General features: G+C 34.4%; 1 protein-coding gene across 1 annotated transcript in view; it reads left to right on the forward strand.

Moving 5' to 3' along the window:
* hgf.S (hepatocyte growth factor (hepapoietin A; scatter factor) S homeolog) overlaps nucleotides 1-14,938 on the forward strand; it is a 78,832-nt gene extending 63,894 nt beyond the window's left edge. Inside the window, exons 14-18 of the mRNA XM_018255753.2 lie at nucleotides 1,610-1,684; nucleotides 3,649-3,792; nucleotides 11,598-11,704; nucleotides 12,191-12,336; nucleotides 13,098-14,938. Of these exons, the coding sequence (XP_018111242.1) occupies nucleotides 1,610-1,684; nucleotides 3,649-3,792; nucleotides 11,598-11,704; nucleotides 12,191-12,336; nucleotides 13,098-13,268 (643 nt within the window). The 3' untranslated portion in view covers nucleotides 13,269-14,938. The remainder of the gene's footprint in view (nucleotides 1-1,609; nucleotides 1,685-3,648; nucleotides 3,793-11,597; nucleotides 11,705-12,190; nucleotides 12,337-13,097) is intronic.
* Nucleotides 14,939-15,246: the final 308 nt, after the last annotated feature.

Raw genomic sequence — 15,246 nt, forward strand, 5'->3', positions numbered from 1 at the left:
AAACATAATATCAAGACAGTTGCAATTTGCCCAATGTCAATGCTGGCTCATTCTTAGATTCTAGAGAATTTGTTGTTTATGGACAGGAGGCTTCCTGCTTATACATTTGTATAGATTAAGTTTTATCTTCCTAAATGATGATAATATCTAAATAAAACATCGAAAGTCTTTTCATTTGAAGGCAGATTAATACTGTATACCTAAGGGGATTGTTCTGAATTAGTTTGACGTCATTTTTTTACAAGTTCAAAGAATACCTTATTGACAGAACAAGTTTAAAAGCAGTTACAGGTAGATATTCAAAATGTGGTCTTTCTGGAAAAACTTGTCATAGATTTGGTAAACTTGATAAGACAGAAGGATGCCTTTAACTTGGCAAGTTCTTTAATGCATTACAGAGGAGTCATTTATAAATGTACTACTGCAGGTGCAATACTTTTTATCATTTTGGGAGTATAAACCAACACCTGAGATTTATACACTGCAGTATTGTTTGAGTTTTCTTTGTTCTGTCTGTTATGGTCAGTGTTGTTTTATTGTCATATAGTTTGTCGTGCTATCAAATATAATTTAGAAAGAAATTCAAATTATTTAAAAAATGGTAGCTATGCGACCAGATCACTCTGATATTATTGCAAACCATTTCATTAATGACTGTTTGTAGGAACTTATGTAATCATTCTTTAACCGCGTGCCTTGTTGTTATCCCAGTTTGTTTCCTAACAATTACTAACAGAATGTCAGGTGGTTTTGGTTCCACAAATTGCTTGACATTACCGAAACTTTGCCATCAATATCCCCCTGTGTGGACAGCTTTACACAAGAGAGCATATGAATTGAAATGTTTATGATTTCATATTCAGAACAAATAACTAAACCATGCGATGAAAAGGTACATAAATAGCTGGCTGCAAAGCTGTTTCTCATAAGTGAATAATGAAAATAACTTGCAAGAACTTGCAAGAAGCACAATCATTGAGGAAAATGTACTAGTGAGCTACACTAATGTTTGATGTACTGTACATTATATATACAGTATGTATAAAAGATATAGATATAGATATATATATATATATATATATATACACACACACACATATACATAGTTTGCTTAAAGCAATTACAGATTAGTCGAGGTGAATCAGATTTGCTTGGTTTAGCCAGACGTTTGAACCCGTCATAGACCTACAGGAAACAAAACATTTAAAAAGGCAAAGAGGGAAAAGGAAAACAAATAAGCATTTATATCATCCTGCTGTCTTTCCTTTGCAATAAAGATCGACCATAAATTAGTCTGGGATTTATCCAGTCCTGCCCTCTGAAGTTTTGAACATCTGTGTGATTTGGATTAAAGCTAACTCCCTCAATTTAATTGCTGCCCTTTCAAACTTATGTTCTACAATAAAAGTAACAAATCTTACTCTAGGCAGGAGTGAAATTAAACAAAATACTTTTGGGCTCTCAGATATCATTTACATTCTTGGAAATCTTTTAGGAGAAGTCACACATGCGATAACCTTTTAGACAGTCTCATATTTCTAGGCGTCAAGTGTAGAATCAGCTTTTGCACAACATTTTTCAATGTATTTTTCTCCTTTATTGCTCACAGGAACGCTCATAAGTGTGGAGGAACTCTAATAAAAGAAAACTGGGTTTTAACAGCAAGACAATGTTTTCTTTCCGGGTAGGTTTATATATTTAATCCTTTGGCAAGGACTGTACGCATAGTTTGCAACAATTAAAGTAGTAATTAAAGAAATTGTATTTAAGCATGCACATTATAACATAATATACTAAAAATAAAACATTGAATGTATTATAATGTCAAGTACCCATTTAACCCAAGCAAGGTGCATGCAATCGGTAATGGCTAATTAGTAGCCTGCATTAGAGAGGTGTCCACATTTACTTTACATTGACATATTTACCCACTCCAATATGGGACTTAGCCTCTAAATGCGAATAAACAATACTAGATAACCAAGGCCATACATATGATGTTTAAAAAGCAATATTTATTATCACCATGCCAAAATTACTAAAACCATTTAAAATAATGTATTATAATGTCATTAATGAATGATTATAATGAGTTTTTGACCAAATGTAACATTTAAAAATGTATTAATAGAAAACATTAATAGGAAACAGCGTACAACTGCCTGCTATATATTATGAACAGTCGACAAAATTATGCCACTGTTTAAAAATAAAGAAAACCTCTAGAGGCCTACAGACATGCATCTGGATACACATTTTCATCTATATTTTAAGTGGTCAAATACCTAAAACCAAAAGGCCCCTTGTACCGACAAATGTATGCAACTAAGAAACGAAAAGGACTTTATAACGGGTTAACTCAAATATATATTTCCAGTGTAAATTCAGCAAAAAGAAAAAAATGTAAAAACACCTGATAGTTTCATATTGCCGGAGACTTTCGCATTTTTATTGCAAGTAGAATTTTCCATTTTTTTGGCTGTGATGTTGACTCCTCTTTTTGTAATCTATAAAGATCCAACCTTTATTTCAAATGTCAGTTTCAATTTTATTTTACAAATATTTAAATTCTAGTAAAGGAACCAATGTGTTGTTAATGTTCAGTAAACATTGTGTGCACATTTTTACCATATATTTATATATATATATATATCTCAATACATCTACATTTAAATTTCAAATCTTGTGCAAGAAAAGACTTGATAAAATCATGAAAAAAAATCAGAATCTTACAATTTTTTTGGATTATCGCCCGAAAACCACAAATTATTTTATGATACCAAGAGCAAATCATTATATCTAATTGTAAATCGAACATCTGCCATTGACTGCTACGTGACCGCAGCAGGTTTCAGATGGAGTACTTTTTTATTCTCGTTTTTTTCCACAAAAAAATATTTTCCCCTATCTATATCTCTATATCTCTATCTATCTATCTATCTATCTATATATATATTCCCCCCATAGGTAAAATCACAGACGTGGCAACATGGGAGATGTTTTCTACTGAAAAATCAGTTGTAGCCTAGTGGATAGAAGGCGCTCTAACAATATAGAGCAAGTACTGTATGTAGCAGTATACTGAGCAAAAAATGCATGTGATTTTGCCTCCTCATTGACTCCAATGCAATTGCTCAATTTTTGACGCAAAGCACAACATTTCAGATTTGCATGTCAGTCAACAAAACTTGAAAGATAGGAAAAAATGTTTTATTGGTTGCCTAAAACGTGCCACAAAAAATGTACATAGACTCTAATTCAGTTTTCTAGAAAATATAGTCGCTGCAACAAAAATGTTGCCGCAACAAAAACATCCACCCATGGATTTTAATATATAATATATATAAAAATGTTGCAGACAGACTTTAAAGTGTTTCACAAATTTTTTGTTGTTTGAACAATTTTCCTGTAATTTTGCAAATTATTCAGCCAAGCGAAACGAGACAGATTCACTCAATCACTAATAATCAATAGCAACCAGGTTATGCTCATATTACCTGGAAAAATGTTTACAGAGAAGTTGGGTTACAGATTCTGAATGAGTTATTGTTACTTTCCATGAATAATGCAATATTTAGCCACTTGCAATGAAATAAATAAAAATGTCTAAACAGTTTTACATTTCTAATGAATATTTTATTTTCCTAGAGATATTGACCTGAAATATTATGAAGCATGGCTTGGAGTACACAATATTTATAGTACAACAGAGAAACACAAACAAATTCTCAATATATCCCAACTGGTACATGGGCCGAAAGGTTCAAACCTTGTCCTCCTAAAACTTTCAAGGTCAGTTTATTATTTTGATCTTTATTACAACTAAACTATATTTTCAGATAGCCATTTTTTTATTTGCTTGAAAAAGAAGTATGCAATTTTTGGGAGATACATTTGCTGGTAGGTAGGTTTTACTTATTTCCATATTTATGAATGATACCCATTTACAGACAAATGGATCTGCTATAAATAGAGCATTTCCCATGTAAGTGAATGGGAAGCAACTGTCTGAAAAGAGAACTTTAATTTCATTAGTATGTATGTATATGATTATTTACTGTATATATTGGTCAAGGGATAGGACCTGTTATTGGGACCTAGGGTTTTCCAGATAATGGATCTTTCCGTAATTTTGATCTTCATACCTTAAGTCTACTAGAAAATCATTTAAACAATGAATAAACCCACTAGGTTGGTTTGCTTTCAATAAGGATTAATTATATCTTAGTTTGGATCAAGTACAGGTATTGGACCTATTATCCGGAATCATCGGGACCTGGGGCTTTCCAGATAACGGGTCTTTCCGTAATTTGGATCTTCATACCTTAAGACTACTAGAAAATCATATAAACATAAAATAATCCAATAGTCTGGTTCGGCTTCCAATAAGGATTAATTATTTCTTAGTTGGGATCAAGTACAATAAGGATTAATTATTTCTTAGTTGGGATCAAGTACAAGCAAACGTTTTCTTACTACAGAAATCATTTTTAAAATTTTGGATTATTTGATTATAATGAAGTATATGGGAGACGGCCTTTCCGTAATTTGGAATTTTCTGGATAATGGGTTTCCAGATACCTGTACAAGGTACTGTTTTATTATTACATTATTTATGAAAAAAATTTAATTTCAAGCTATTTTTTGTGTACTTCAACTAGGGAATAGACCAAATTCGATTCAAATTTGAAAGAAAATTGAAAATTCGAGTATCAAAATTTATCTTGTACTGTCTCTTTAAAAATTCGACTTTGACCTTTCGCCATCTAAAACCTGAGGAATTGCTGTTTAAGCTTATGGGGGACCGCCTAGACCCTATTTGGAGTCCATTGGTGGACTTTGAAAAATCAAAGTTTTTTGGGGAAAAACTTCTAATTGAATTCGATCGAATTAGCTATTCCTTCGATTCGTACAATTCAAATTCAGCTGAATACAGACCTATTTGATCGAAAACTGACCTATACGACCAAAAAAAAACCTTTGACTTCATTTAAGTTGGTCTTTTTGAATTCGAATTTCTACGTTTTTTCAATTCGAAATTTGACCCTTGATAAATCTGCCCCAAAAAGAAATACAATGGAACGAGCAATGGTAGAGCCTGTACCTTTTAAACCCCCTCCACTATGTTACACTGTTAATTGCTGGGAATTATATATATGTATAAAAAACAAATATCCATAATGTATGAGCGCACTCCAGGAACATTTCTCAAATTTTTTTTAAAAAACGTAATTTACTTAAATCATAACAGATAAATGATTAGGTCTTTTTATTTTAGACCTTTATCAAGAGAACAGTTCAGTATAAAAATAAAAACTGGGTAAATGGATAGTATGTCTAAATAAAATATGTTTCTTATATAGTCAGTTAACCAAAAATTTAATCTATAAAGACTGAAATAAACATATCTCCCCCAGAACCCATCTTCTTGCCTAGCAGCTCTCTAACTCTTTTACTTTTGATCCTTAGCATGCAGCTCAGATTCAAAATGCCCCCCCCCCCCCAGTGGAAACCAAGAGAGCTGCAAAGCAGAATTTGTGTTCTGGCTATTATATATATTATTTTTCTGTGAGTTTCTGCGAGTTTTGATAACCTTCCCTTAAGGAGTTCTGTAGGTACTGCTGCATAAGGGCATTAACTCAAGGGATGAAATAATTATGTCTGTGTAGTATGTAGTGCAGTTTTGGGCTCCAGTCCTTCCAAAGGATATTAATGAGCTGGAATGCGCCGAGATGTAAAACTAAACTGTTATTGGGATGGAAGATTTAAATGAGTTGACTGTCAAGGTTGGGATGGCAAGGGGACATGATTACTCTTTACAAGTACATTAGCGGGCATTATATACAGATAGTGGGGGATCTTTCACCTATAAAAAAAGATCACATAAACCACAGACAACGCTTTAAACTAGAGTAAGAGAACTCTAATGTTACTGGTCCTTTAAAATAAACAGGAATTAAGCTATGCTGGTAATATATACCCTGAAAAAAGTCTTAGACAATGACACACAAGTAGATTTGTCACCCCCCTTTGGAACTCTGCGGTACCTTGGTTGATAATTCTCCCAAAAATGCCATACGATTCACTAACCTTCCGATCACTGCATATAAAATATATTACATGTGGGAATTGAGGGGAATAGGGAAGAAGGCATTTTCCCACAATTAGGGGCCTATTTATCAAGGGTGGAATTTCAAATTGAAAAAACTTTGAAATTCAAAAAGACCAACCAAAATTAAGTCAAAGTTTTTTTTTGGTTGAATAGGTCCATATTCGGCCGAATTCGAATCTTACGAGTCAAAGGAATAGCGCAATGGATCAAATTAGATTCAAAGTTTTTCAAAGTCCACCTAAAGGCTAAAACAGCAATTAGGCAGGTTTTAGATGGCGATTGGTCGAAGTCGAATTTTCAAAGCGACAGTACATGATAAATTTTGATATTCTAATTTTAGAATTTTTTCAAATTTAAATCTAATTTGGACTATTCCCTAGTCGAAGTACACAAAAAAAAGCTCAAAATTCAAATTTTTTTCATTGGAAAATTCACCTCAACCTTTGATAAATATGCCCCTTAATGGTGTTCTGAAGGTTAATAAATGGTTCAGTATATTTAGGAGATTTATAACCAGTGGGCAGCACTGATTTCCAGAGAGTGACAAATTGCTTCATGTAGCATTGTCCTTGTTTTGTTTACATGAGTAAACACATGTCTGTATGCAGCAGGCTCCAATTGATGTTTAACTAGTAAGGTGTATTAGAAAAATAGCCTTTTTCCAATTCACTTTCGTGATTCAACTATTTTAACAAGCATAGAAATGAGTAATTGACTATCCACATCAAGGCTCATTTAGTGTTTTCAAAAGATCTCACGGGCATAGAATCTTTCAGTCAGTGCACATAAGGCTGGATTTCACCGCAAAAACCTAAACTGACAGTTGTGGACAGGAGTAAGGTTTTATCTCCACCTTTCTTCAAGCTAGTCTGTCTAACATGGGCCAGTCATACTGGGCTGGAAATCCTGAAAGAGTTTAGAAAAAAGGAAGGGAGTTTGAGGGATTGTGTGAGTTCAATTTGTTTGAAAGACCCATGGAGGGTACACAAAGTTTCCCCCGAATATTGGACAACTGTGCATATAAACATTCTATAGAAAATAATTTATTCCTGAAAATTTATATTCTAAACCATGGAAAAAACTTGTATTTTAGTTAACATAATTTGCAATGCTTTAAGGGTTTTTGACTTTAAATGCTTAATTGTGTCCATGATGAAACTAAGTTCATCCCATTTGAATATAATTTGGTTTAGTTTCATTGTTATTATGAAATAAATGGATACGAACCTCCCATATTTCTATTGAATTATATATGCAATATCCACAGTAAAATTTTTAACAGAATTTAAAAAATGCTGCAAACAATACTGAGAATTGTGTGGAGAAGAACCTTCACATAATACTAGGTAATTCACAAATCAGTGCACAGCATTCACCCAGCCAGACAATTTAGTCACAGTTCTCTGAAACATGCATGAAGGTATAGGCCAGGGCTGTCCAACTGGCGGCCGCGGGACGCATGCGACCCACTGCCCCCTTGTGTGGCCCCCCACATGAAAGTCTGCCTGCAGTGACTGCTTAACATGTGTAAACTTTAAAAGGTATCACTACAGAGATTGACTGGCCCCTGCATTGTTTAAACCTCAAATTCAGACTGTAATCCCTTGTATTGTTCACACCTGTGACACCTCTATTGTTCTCATCCTTAATCCCTGTACCGTTCACACCTGAGATCCAGACTGAAACTGCCCACATTGTTCACAAAACTGCAGGAGGGGCAACAGCATTGTGTCACTGTATGAAGCACAGTATGAACTGTCCATCTTAGAGTCCTGATATGTTTCTCTGTCTCCTGCTCTGCCTTCCCTATGCTCCCTGTGTGTGTGCCATTCTCTGCTTGCCCAGTGCTGCTTGGGTGTGCCATTCTCTGCTTGCCCAGTGCTGCTTGGGTGTGCCATTCTCTGCTTGCCCAGTGCTGCTTGGGTGTGCCATTCTCTGCTTGCCCAGTGCTGCTTGGGTGTGCCATTCTCTGCTTGCCCAGTGCTGCTTGGGTGTGCCATTCTCTGCTTGCCCAGTGCTGCTTGGGTGTGCCATTCTCTGCTTGCCCAGTGCTGCTTGGGTGTGCCATTCTCTGCTTGCCCAGTGCTGCTTGGGTGTGCCATTCTCTGCTTGCCCAGTGCTGCTTGGGTGTGCCATTCTCTGCTTGCCCTACGCTACCTGTGGGATGTAAACCTGGTAGGGGTTTGTTAGCATTTGGAAATTGTTGTTAAGGGCCCCTAAGATGTTTAAGCCTGTGTTAGGGGGGGTTGTTGTATTATCCACAGGGGAGGAGGAGGCGTATGGATTTAAGGGTATGTTTTAACATGACTTAAATTTTTCACATATGAGTGATGAGGGATTTCCCTGCAGTGAGCACCAACCATTTGTTTTTTTGATATGCTACCACAGTTAATGTGGATATGATCTTAAAAGTTCTTGTGGTAATGTGGGTGTGGTTTACAGTGGGTGTGGTTTACAGTGGGTGTGGTTTAAAAAGGGGAGTGGCCAAAACTGACTTCCATTATTGTCCCTCAACCACGTAGGCCAAAGAATTTCGGCCCTCGGTACCACAGAAGTTGGACAGCACTGGTATAGGCAATGTCAAATGATTGAGAATTACCATGTTGTATGTAAAAACAGGATATTCTTTACCCAGCCTTATGTCTCTTAGAGAACAGGTACATGCCTATGACCCTAAATTCAGTCACAGAGGTTATATCAGGATTTTGTTATAATAGTAAAGAGTAAACTTGCAGAACTTTCTATAACATTTTTGAAAACTATGGAAAGTTTTGAAAATTTTTTGAGTCAACACAAGCGAAATCCCTTTGAGGTTAAGGTGTTTTTAGCTTTGCAGTAGCATGTACATTTGCCCTACCATGTTAAATAACCTTCTTTCTACTATACTACAAATATTCTTCACAGGAAAAAAGGCTCCCATTTTGCCATTTTTCCCCAAATATGGTGCACAGGCTTCTCCTTAAATAGACAACTCTCGTTGGTTTATGTGAAAGGCAATATTTTACCATCTTCTGCATGTGAATCTAAACCACAATTTATTTAAACAGACCAAACTAAGTGGTTACTTTAATGGTATGATTCTATTAAACTGAACAAACATCATAGAACATTTTTCCGAATTTTCTAATTCTCTGACCAATCAATTGCTTTTTCCCCCAATATCTATCTAGCGATCTATCTATATTATATATATATATATATATATATATATATATATATATATATATATATATATATATATATATATATATAGACAAATACAAGATTCCTCTGCACTCAACCCATTATCAATATATTTAAGACAGAGACATTTTGTGCATACTGCTACTGAAAAATGCCTTACCCTTTAAACAAAACAGGGATTGTTTGTCCATATATTGCAATATATTTAAGCTGGCCAACTACGTCAAAGTCATCCCATATCTGGCCAGTCCTATGCTCAATTTTCATTTGATTCATTAAGAATTCTATGGTTTCATTATACATTTTATAAAAGGGACGAATGCGTTTTACCTGCAACTTACTAGCTGCTTTCAAAGTAAAACTCCCAAACTTGGCTGCCCTTTTATTAGACACCAGTGGGATCACCTGACTATAGTTGGAGGGGGTGGGAGCTACAACATGGAGCTGGTCACTGCTCTTGTAGAACTATAACAAACAAGGGAAAGTTGTGCTCACCACTAGTTTTTAAAATCATTAGGCGGGGGTGCAATGAGGGTGTGACCACAAAATACATATAGACAAATACAAGATTCCTCTGCACTCAACCCATTATCAATATATTTAAGACAGAGACATTTTGTGCATACTGCTACTGAAAAATGCCTTACCCTTTAAACAAAACAGGGATTGTTTGTCCATATATTGCAATATATTTAAGCTGGCCAACTACGTCAAAGTCATCCCATATCTGGCCAGTCCTATGCTCAATTTTCATTTGATTCATTAAGAATTCTATGGTTTCATTATACATTTTATAAAAGGGACGAATGCGTTTTACCTGCAACTTACTAGCTGCTTTCAAAGTAAAACTCCCAAACTTGGCTGCCCTTTTAAAAACTAGTGGTGAGCACAACTTTCCCTTGTTTGTTATAGTTCTACAAGAGCAGTGACCAGCTCCATGTTGTAGCTCCCACCCCCTCCAACTATAGTCAGGTGATCCCACTGGTGTCTAATAAAAGGGCAGCCAAGTTTGGGAGTTTTACTTTGAAAGCAGCTAGTAAGTTGCAGGTAAAACGCATTCGTCCCTTTTATAAAATGTATAATGAAACCATAGAATTCTTAATGAATCAAATGAAAATTGAGCATAGGACTGGCCAGATATGGGATGACTTTGACGTAGTTGGCCAGCTTAAATATATTGCAATATATGGACAAACAATCCCTGTTTTGTTTAAAGGGTAAGGCATTTTTCAGTAGCAGTATGCACAAAATGTCTCTGTCTTAAATATATTGATAATGGGTTGAGTGCAGAGGAATCTTGTATTTGTCTATATGTATTTTGTGGTCACACCCTCATTGCACCCCCGCCTAATGATTTTAAAAACTAGTGGTGAGCACAACTTTCCCTTGTTTTTTATATATATATATATATATATATATATATATATATATATATATATATATATATATATATATATATATATATATATATATATATATATATATATATATATATATATATATATATACTCACCAAAGAATTAGCACTCACGATTAAAGTCTTTATCTCCTGCCTGGGTGCATGCCACCATCTGAAATCAACATACCTTCTTGAAGAAGCCGCACTCACAGGACTACAGGACTTGAATTACCAAAAATGTATTAAGAATCCATCACACAAGCCTTTCTCAAAGTCACAAACTATTATAAAAATTACCAATATATACATAGTGTTTGGCGGAAAAATTAATCAACCTTCCTCACTATGACATAGCTGCAAGTTCACAACTACTGCATACAATTCATTGCAACCACCTCCAACTACAGCTAACAGAAGTCAAAGTCTTTAAACTCAAACAAATTAACACCATTTCATCTATGTATTGCATTGCATGCAGATTCACATTTCTGATATTCTGAGATAAACTGATAGACTGAGCAAAGGTGTGATAAATTATTTTCCTCACCTGACCTTTTATGATGATAAGGAATTGAGAGTATTATACATACATTTCTAGATTACATCTTTGTCTTTGTTTTTTTATTGTTCAAAAAATATTACTATCATGAATGTGGCCTTTGGTCTTTTGAATTTCTTTCTACCAGTAGTAAACTTTTGTGATTTACTATAATACTCCAAGTACACAAAGTTTTTAATGTTGAGCTGTTGACTGTGAACTTTAACTGTTTCAATGCTTACAAGATGTATCTTCTTTTTCTTTAATGCTACTGCTATGATATTCCCCATTATTGATAATTTAAAATGTAAACACGTTTGTTTGAGAAAAACTGAAAAAGATAATGATATGTCTTTTCTTACCAGACCTGCAACTCTGAATGCCTATGTAGATAGAATAAAACTGCCTAATTATGGATGCACCATTCCAGAAAAAACAACGTGTTCAGTATATGGATGGGGACACACTGGAAGTAAGTTTTTGTTATAAAATCAAATCAAATTGCTATAGCAACTTTCTACAGTACAAATACAGAGAACAATCAAAAACTGCCTGTCCCTACCAGCAGCTGCTTGCCATTTGGTTGCATTGGAAACACATCTGCAGCAGAGCCTTGAGCCAGTAGTCTGGTATCTCTAAGGAATTCTGACTTGGTTAAGAAACTGTTGTTGCATTTGACCAACATGCTCTATCTGAAACATGGAGTTCTCTTATTAAAAAAAAAACTATCCAAATATTTTGGGTATCAGATATATTATACTATCCAATACAAATCTCCATTACGGTTTTGAATGTAACATTTCTTGTAATTCTAGTAATAAACTGTAATATGCCTCATTTCCCATTTGAATTAAAACTGCTGTAACTACTATAGCAAATGAATGCAAAAAAGATTTCAATCAAAAATTAAGGTTTCATTTTCTATTAAAGATTGTAATGCAATGATTGTATTTTCCAGCTAATGATTATGATGGGCAGCTTCAGGAAGGTACTCTGCATATTGTTGGAAATGAAAAATGTAATGAAAACCACAAGGGAAAAATCACGGTTAATGAATCTGAAATATGCGCCATCGGTGAAACTGCTAACATTGGACCGTGTGAGGTATATACAGTACACACACATATAAATATTTCATTGTAGGTCATGCACTGAAAGATTCTAAGAAGAATCTAATAAAGAATCTAAAGAATCTAATAATAGTATAGATCTGGTTGTTAATTCCAATAGTCTTAACAGGGCACAGATTTGTAGCACAAATTCATTAACAGTTTGAATGACCTGTTGTAAATAACAAAAGCTACACCTATTGAACACCCTTGATAAAGTGGTGGACATATACACAATAGAGCCCCTGTGAAGTATTATGTCCCTTCACCTTTACAAAAAATCAGATAGGGTGGCCTTGGGGTCTCCTTGCAGCTTTACAAGTTACATAAAAGGTAATGTCCATCTTTGCCTTGGGGGGTCCAGCTGTATCTATGTATTAAACACCATTGGCATGTGCTTAGTATTTGGACCATTGATGCTCATTACCTGTTAGAAGAGTTATAAACCTGTTCATATTGTTTCCCTCAGTAGCTTCCAAGCTACCAATTTTTTTTATTTAATAAAGGGGTTTCTATAGGCACCAACTAGGTAGAGCATTGAACTTTTCCAGGGTGGATAAAGGATACATTAACTGGCAGTGATGGAGGCTGAAAACAGTAAGAAGAGTCTCTCCATATTTTCAAACAGCATTCGATAGACAAGAAAACATACTTTACTCGTTACAGTAGTATAAAAACTACATAGGAACACCCACAATTGGTGTTTACATGTTGACATTGTTAAATTATAGCACAGTATTTTCATTTGCATTTTAGCGTGATTATGGAGGACCACTCATTTGTGAAGAAAACAGGACACATCTGGTACAAGGAGTGATTATCCCTGGACGTGGTTGTGCCATCCAAAAGCGCCCAGTCATTTTTGTCAGGGTGGCTTATTATGCAAAGTGGATACATAAAATAATGTTAACGTATAAGGCTCCATAAAGACAAAACACTGAGTATACAGATTATTATTATAGTAATGATGCCTAAAACTTACTTGATGGTCAAGTTTTACTGTTTCCCATTGTTTTTAAAATGTATGGGCACATCGTCTTCTAAGTATTACGTTTAATTACGTAAGGTGACATTTCCTGAGTATACTTGAATAACTTTTTGATGTTTAAGGGGGGGCGGGAGTAAAGCATTTATTTGGGTTTCTTTATGCTGCTCCAGTGGTTCATGTAATCCAATGAACCTAATGTTTAACACTGAATGTATTTTTTATCTTTTCTATAATTAAACAAATACATAAAATAAAAGAGGCAATTATCTATAAATTACACTTTGCTATTTAGAAAGTAAAGGAAAACCTGAAATAATACAAAACTTGGTCCATAAATTCTTAGGGCCACTAACACTAAACATGAAAATATTACAGTTATTATTTCCATCACCCACAAATAAAACATCTCTTGGCAGCACTAGTTCCATTTAGTATAAGAAAGGTTTTTATACTGTGCATGTGCTAAAAGCCATCAATAACATTTTATATGTTCATAACAACCTACTGCAACTACTAAAGACACCATATTATCAATTATCATTTTGTACAAAATTTTGTTTCAAAAAGAGTGCCAACCCTATTCTGCTAATAACTACCAGTAGTGTTGCTATGCACTTGGTTGTATTTTGAAATGATGCTTGTGACAGAAATTTAGTTTAGGATTTTAGTATCTGTGCTTTTTTAAATTTGATTCACTTTTCTTAGTTACAACAAATGTTATTAACGACAACTGTTTAATTATTTTATAAAGCAAAGTGTTGAAATGTATAAATTATTGGCTTATTCAACAGAACCAAATTTTAGGGGGAAAATATGATGAAACCCTGACGTGCAGTATTTGATTTTCTTAAATGTAAACGTGAAGAATTTTGCCATGATTTGAAGTTAAATTTTACCACTGAAATGTCAGTATTATGATGTACAAAGAAATATATTGTAAATAAATATTTAAGAAGATGTATCTTGCTGTGCGAGAGACAGTTGCTTGGTACTCAGTGAAAATTATGTATATTTGTTGTCAGTCTTTTTGGGCAGTGTCTCAAAGATTTTTTTAAGGTAAAATGATTGTATGAAAGCCAAAATAAATGCAACATTAAAAAATATGCATAATGACAATTCTCTGATTCTTTGCCTTACTCTTTAGTTGCAGAATTGCATTCACTGCCATGCACTTTACACCTATTGATAGTTTTCTAGTTTTTGCATATGGACAGAACCAGAGAAAATTGTTCCATATTTTGAGTTCAAGAGATGGTCATTCTGAAACTTTTTTTTTAATGTTGAAACTTTTTGGCATTTTTAAATGGTTGGTATATCAATTGGTATATCAAGCCATTTATGCTAGTGTAGCATCTATTTGCCTTGATTATTTGATAAAATACAGTTTGTCACATACTGTAACTTCCCTATAAAATTATTAGTGATATAAAATAAAATGTGCCATGTAACCTCCATAAAAATTGTTCGTGCCAAGGTTGTAGGTTAAATATAATAACTGTATTACCTGCAGTGATGCCAGTAAATGCACACTTTTAAAATACTTCAAAGACTTGACATTTAGAGAAATAGCTATACTTCATTGGCTATTTTGATTGTCAGTCTTCTCAGGGAGAACAAGGGCAGTCAAAATCCTCTTTCTTTCCAGAAACCCCTAACCATTCAATATGTTCTCTACAGCAGACAGTTCTGCTGAAAGAAGCGAGTAATTGCAAAAGTGGACTTAATGTAATGTATTCCCCATATATGGACAGAAGCATCTTCTCTAGACATTTTATGTGCCACTGAAGGTTGATTTAAATACTTCTAGAAGATGCAAGGCCAGTGTTACAGTACAGTTAAATGTATAATCCTTTTTCAATTGGTCCCTTAAATAATTTCTCAGAGGTCTCATTTATAGTTGAAATTAGGATGGTCTGC

The sequence above is a fragment of the Xenopus laevis genome, chromosome 3S (assembly GCF_017654675.1).
Source record: "Xenopus laevis strain J_2021 chromosome 3S, Xenopus_laevis_v10.1, whole genome shotgun sequence".
Classification (NCBI taxonomy): domain Eukaryota; kingdom Metazoa; phylum Chordata; class Amphibia; order Anura; family Pipidae; genus Xenopus; species Xenopus laevis.